At 32.5% G+C, this 6,541-nt stretch overlaps 1 protein-coding gene across 1 annotated transcript; it reads left to right on the forward strand.

The window, feature by feature from the left end:
• Positions 1 to 1,495: 1,495 nt before the first annotated feature.
• Positions 1,496 to 4,734, forward strand: LOC145008799 (serine/threonine protein phosphatase 2A 57 kDa regulatory subunit B' theta isoform-like). The gene is made up of 3 exons (XM_078967408.1): positions 1,496 to 1,626; positions 1,797 to 3,581; positions 4,162 to 4,734. The coding sequence occupies exons 2-3, from the start codon at positions 2,394 to 2,396 to the stop codon at positions 4,489 to 4,491; spliced, it is 1,518 nt and encodes a 505-aa protein (XP_078823534.1). The 5' UTR covers positions 1,496 to 1,626; positions 1,797 to 2,393; the 3' UTR covers positions 4,492 to 4,734.
• The last annotated feature ends 1,807 nt before the right edge of the window (positions 4,735 to 6,541 follow it).

The raw sequence follows: 6,541 nt of genomic DNA on the forward strand, positions 1-6,541 counted from the left end.
TTTTAATACATTGATTTATTTACGATTTTGCCATTCCGCGGAGCTACAATAGATTCCGCGGAGCTACCTCTGCGAAATGCATGTCTATATCTGGAAACGTTCATTTTTATATCTATTTTTTGAAAATACCCCCCATTTTTTTTTTGACTATTTACGGTATTTTTCCTACTTACGGATTGGTAATGTGCTTAGCATGTCACCACATTTTTATGCCATATCATATTTGTTTTGAAGCCACATAGGTTGGAAGTGTGTTAGCATCCAAAATGTAAAAATGTAGGGAGTGATAGTTTGTTAGTTTAATGAGTTTTATTTTAAAAGAAGAAATTAAAAAAAAATATATAAACTTGGATCAGCCAATAAAAACACAATATTCATGTTTCTCTCTCCTCTCTCCAGTCATTAAGCCCATAACGAGCCTTCTTTTAACATTTTCTTGGCATTTTGAAGGGGAAGATGTTTAGCACCTTTAGCATTTCGAGAGTCTTAGCATGCTCACTCCCTTCAGCCTTGAAAACCCCAAATCAAATTAAAAGAATTATTTTTAAATTAATTATTATCATATAATATTCGACAATTTAAGGTTACATAGAAGGTCATATCATATTATAGTAATTTTTTTTTGAAAATAAGTTAGTTACATTTTTAGTCTTTTTTATTTTTTAGTTAGACAAAATAGTCCTTAAACAAATTACCTTTTTCTAAATGGACCCTAAATTAAATTATTATCCTTTGGATTATATTAGTTATATTTTTGGTCCTTTTAATTTTATATAAGACATAATGTTCCCTAAATTAATTAATTATTATAAAACTTATCTCTATTTAAAACAAAAAATAACGAAAAAAAAAAGAACAACCAAAAGACAAAAACATTATGTCCGAGATAAACCAAACAATTTGGGGGTATTCTATAACTAATGCAAGGACATGGACCATTATGAAAATCAAACTAAAAGAATTACTTTTAAATTTATTTTGATTATCCTATAATATTTGACAATTTAAAGTTATGTGAAGTGTGTTGCTATATAAAAAAAATTAGGTCATATCATGTTTTAGTAATTTTTTTTTTTTGAAAATAAATTAGTTACATTTTTAATGCTTTTAATTTTTCTAGTTAGACAAAATAGTCCTTAGACTAATTACCTTTTTTTTTAAACGGTCCCTATATTAAATTCTTTTCTTTTGGATTAGATTGGATATATTTTTGGTCTTTTTAATGTTATGTAAGACATAATGCTCCCTAAATTAATTAATTATTAAAAAACTTATCTTTATTTGACATAAATGTACATAAATGATCCACATGTTTTACAAAAATCGTCTTTATATATATGACAAAATCACAATAATAATATCTATATATAAGAAATTTAAAAAAAAGTCTTATATGGTAATACAAAATTTCTTTTTTTATTATACAAACTTTTTATATCAATCTATTTATTAAATGATACCTGATTAATACCTGCATCGTATTTTGAAATCCCCACTAGTTATATTAGAAAAGGTAAAATAGGAGTCAAGAAACAACAAAGCAAAAATGAGATGGTGATGTGAAGAAAGAAAAAGAAGAAACAAAGCAAAGAATCATTCGAAGGGCGGCTTGGTCTCTCCTGTTAGGTGGGTTTTCAAGTTCCTTCTTCCAAACGCGTTTCTCTCTCTCTCTCTCTCTCTCTCTCTCTCTCCAATTTTCTTACGATCAAATTCCCTGGATTTTCTTTCCGATTTGTTCTTCATTATCTGATTATCAATCTTTTTTACACTAATTTGATTCCCTTTTTTCTTTTTAGTTATTCCCTTTCAAGGGTTTGTTAAAAGAAAGTGCGAAAAAAAGTAAAGCAGGATTCTTGTGGTGTAGTGAGCTTACTTTTTATCCATCTGTCCAGCTCACAGGAGATAATAAAGCTATTTTTATTCAAAAAGACCAGGTTATTTTGAGAGATTTTTGCGTTATCTTTACTTTCAAGTCCCAAGATCGTTAAACTCCAAGTGGGGTTTCTTTTTTTATCTTTTCCTAAATCAAAAGTCAGAATCTTTCCCTCTTCGAGGGGTTTGATCCATACAGAAAAAGGGGAAAACCGATGTGGGGAATTTTGAAGAAAGGGGCATTGATGGTTTTTGGGGGAGTTTGTTTCAGTTTGATTGAAATCAGTGGGTTTCTGATGTATAGTTCAGATATCTTTTTTTGTGTTTTGTGTATTTTATCATAGGGTTTGGAAAGGGGTTTGCTTTAGTTCTGATTCTAGAACAGTTTTTACGATGGGTTTGTTTGTAACCTCCATTTAAAGCCTTCTTCATCACTTCCACTTCGGATGATTTTGATCAGAATTCGAGTTGGGTTTCTAGGGTTTCGATAAATTCTTGTTTCGTTCTTCGCAATCTAAGATATGCTCAAGCAGATTCTCAGTAAAGTTTCCCGGAAACAGTCCAAATCGTCCAAAAATCAAGAATCGTTAAGCAACCTAACCCCAAATTCAACCTCTTCTAGCTCAAAGAGAAGCGATTTAGGAAGCGGGAATTCAAGAAAGCTTGTAAACGCCGATATTTCCTCACCTCTGGATTCCAAATTCAATCCAGGCGAGAAGAATTTCCGCAATGGTAACCCTGTAAGTGTTTCTTACGAAGCTCTACCAAGTTTCAGAGACGTTTCAAGCAATGAAAAACAGAACTTATTCATAAAAAAAGTCGCCATGTGTTCTGTAATCTTTGATTTCACCGACCCCACAAAAAACCTCAAAGAAAAAGAAATCAAAAGACAAACTTTACTAGAATTAGTCGATTTTGTTGCTTCTAGCAACGTTAAATTCACAGAATCAGTCATGCAAGAGTTTGTGAAAATGGTATCTGCAAATTTATTTCGTGAACTCACTCCACAACCCCGTGATTGCAAAATCTTGGAATCATATGATCTCGAAGAAGAAGAACCATGTATGGATCCCTCATGGCCTCATTTACAAATCGTATATGAACTTCTACTAAGATTCATAGCCTCCCCAGAAGCCGATGCCAAAATTGCAAAAAAATACATCGATCATTACTTTGTTCTTAAATTGTTAGACATGTTCGACTCTGAAGATCCAAGAGAACGTGAGTACTTAAAGACAATTCTTCATAGGGTTTATGGTAAATTCATGGTTCATCGTCCTTTTATAAGGAAATCTATCAACAATATCTTTTATAGATTTGTGTTAGAAACCGAAAAGCATAATGGGATTGCAGAACTTTTGGAGATTTTAGGGAGTATTATCAATGGGTTTGCTTTGCCATTGAAGGAAGAACATAAGTTGTTTCTTTCAAGGGCTTTGATTCCATTGCATAAACCGAAATGTTTGGCCATGTATCATCAACAATTATCATATTGTATTACTCAATTTGTTGAGAAAGATTGTAAATTGGCTGATATGGTGATTAGGGGTTTGTTGAAATATTGGCCTGTTACAAATAGTTCAAAGGAGATTATGTTTTTGGGTGAATTGGAAGAGGTTCTTGAAGCTACACAACAACCCGAATTTCATCGGTGTATGGTGCTTTTGTTTAAACAAATTGCTCGTTGCTTGAATAGTTTGCATTTTCAGGTAATTAATTTATCATTCTTTTGATTATTTCTTGTTTTATTTTCTTTCAAATGTGTAGTAGTGTATTGGTTGTGTAAGGCTTAGATGGTGTTTGTTATAATGAAATTGTGAAAGGAAAGGAATGGAATGGAATGGCTCATTCCATTCCATTTCATGTCAAGTTTTTAACTAAATGCCTAACAGATTATGATTCCTTCATATTCCAATTCCTCTAAATAGTTTCCATTCTCTTCAAAAACCATTCCATGAACCAAGTTTTTGGTATAATGAAATCGGGAAAGGAATGGCTCATTCCATTCCATCTCATGTCAACCTTTTCAACCAAATGTCTTAACAGATTATGATTCCTTCATATTCCAATTCCTCTAATAGATTCCATTCCTTTCAAAACCATTCCATGAACTAAGTTTTTGAGAAAAGATCGAAGCTTTTTGATTGATGATATGTCGAAGGGTAGATTTGGTATTTCCTTCTTCAAATGCATGTATCAAGGATCTTTCAAGGTTTTCAACAAATCATTTAATCACCCCAACATTTTCAATTAGGGAGTTTACTTGATTATTTTTTTTTTTTTTTTCAGGTGGCAGAAAGAGTTCTATTCTTCTGGAACAATGATCACATTGAGAATCTAATCAGACAAAATCGGAAAGTAATTCTCCCCATAATCTTTCCAGCACTTGAAAGAAATGGGAGATATCATTGGAATCAAGCTGTTCATAGTTTGACTTTAAATGTCAGGAAAATCTTCTTTGACCTTGACCCTGAACTTTTCAACGAGTGTTTGCTCAATTTCCAAGAAGAAGAGGCGAAGGAAGATAAGATGAAATCAAGACGTGAAGCCACGTGGAAAAGATTAGAAGAAATTGGTGCAGATAAAGCTTCAAGTAATGAAGCTGTTCTTGTGAATTAGGAGTTGAATTCTAAAGATTCAAGCTTTTGTAATCCTGTTTTGGGAAAGCTACAAGTTGTTTTGTAAATTTGGGCTGTTTTTTTTTTTTTTTAATGTTGTAGGTGGATAATGTGGTACATTTAGTTCGATAAAACTAGCTAAAAGCAATGCATTTTGAGCGAGTTTCTAGCTCATATATATTTCCATTCGTTTAATTGGAATAAATGATAATATTAGATTGCTTTTAGGGCAAGTTACATCAAACCTATTATATTTTTGTCGATTTTGTAGTTTAACTATTATAGTTATTTTTCGTCTATTCGAACCATCAAAGTTATTTTTCTACGTTGACCATTTCAACATTCTTTGACCTATTATAGCATATCAAAATGACGACGAAAACTCCACTAAAACTATATGATTTTCTACAAATTCTCTTATGACCATTTTAACTCAAAATGACCACAAAACTTTTGGTGGTAAAACGAAGACGAAAACTCCACTAGAACTATTTGATTTTCTACAAATTCTCTTATGATCATTTTAATTGATATAAAAGGCTAAAATAGCTATAAATGGTAGGTTTTTGATGCGAATGTAACGGGGGTTTGTTTTCAAGTAATATGAATACAGTGGAATCAAAATTTATTCGACAAGAAAACAACAAAAATGGATAGATTTGACAGATAATTTAGACAAAGGAAAAATGCTACTGTTGCACAAGTAACTTTTTCGTTTGGTTTGATTTGACCAATGTTATTTTTTTGCACAATCGACCATTAATATTTTACCGTAGATGTCAATTACACCATTGTGACCGATTTTAGAAGGTTTCCTAGTTTCTCATTCACCTATCATTTATTTTAAATTGAAACTGTTAATGATGTGTATATTTGGTCCATGTTACTTTAATGTAAGATATTAAGACAGATCATCACTTCACTTGTCTCCTTCCCCTCGATCTCAATTTACTCTGCAAGAAGTAAACGACGAGTCAACAGTTAGGGTTTTCACAGTTGCGTCTGATCGAGGTATCATGCTGCCAATCGAGTTCTAAACAAAGCTAGCAGCTTAACTGGCACAACCTAATCCGGATGTTGGATTATTTGCGATGGTTGAGCTCAATTACTAAGATGTATTTACTCGTAATCCTTTTTCTTACTTTGGGGGAGTAAAAAGCTCCTTCAATAATGTTGAATTTTCTTCTATGATTTATTCTGAGTGTCTCACTTTTCTGGAACGTTTCATGCATGAGGAGATTAAAAAACTTTACTACTGTGAACCAGAAAAAGCTTTATGTGATGACATTCGACCAATTTTAGATGATGTAGATTTTGCTGCTTTTATTTATGATGCATATGGACAAATGGCATAGTTTATGTCTATGTTGACCATGATGGTGATGGACTTAGGCGTCGGTTTGATGATGAACAAAATGAAGGTGATGATAACGACTCCTGTGTTGATGGTGTGGAAAATGGAGATAATCTTAGGGATGTGGAGGTTAAAAATGAGGAAGATGCTATCCCTATGAATAGACAACCCATGATCCTTTCTTGAGTCAATTATGTGTTGAAGGGGGTTTAGATGATGAGGAAAATGACTTTATAGATGATGATAATGGGATGAAAATGCATGATTCCCTATAGATGCATTCCATTTACAATGAGAGTTTACACTGGAAAAAACAAAAGCACATACTTGGAATGAAATTTAAGGATCCAAAACAGTTAAAAAGCATGTTATGCAATTATGGAGTGGATAATGGGTACCAATTATGGTTTGAAAAGAATGATAGATAGAGACTTCTTGTTAGGTGTTGTAAAGGTGCATGCACATTTAGACTATGGATATCTTGGATGAGTGATGAAGCTAGTTTCCAGATCAAGTCTTTGAAGGACGAGCATAATTTTGCTAGGAATTTTAAGTTAGGCTCATTGGTTACATATTCATGGATTGGGAGCCACTATACCAAACAAATTCTAGATAGATAGAAAATGAGTGTGAGGAAACTTAGTCTAGCAGTGATCAAAAAGTTTGGTGTGAATGTCAGCATAGGGCAATGCAGAAG

Source organism: Lactuca saligna, chromosome 8, assembly GCF_052625555.1.
Source record: "Lactuca saligna cultivar CGN05327 chromosome 8, ASM5262555v1, whole genome shotgun sequence".
NCBI classification, from domain to species: Eukaryota; Viridiplantae; Streptophyta; class Magnoliopsida; order Asterales; family Asteraceae; genus Lactuca; species Lactuca saligna.

Bases quoted from the DNA above. Each gene is read 5' to 3' on its own strand.
- LOC145008799 (XM_078967408.1), top strand. From the start codon at position 2,394: ATGCTCAAGCAGATTCTCAGTAAAGTTTCCCGGAAACAGTCCAAATCG. The intron at 3,582-4,161 runs GTAATTAATTTA...TTTTTTTTTCAG, and splicing joins TGAATAGTTTGCATTTTCAG to GTGGCAGAAAGAGTTCTATT.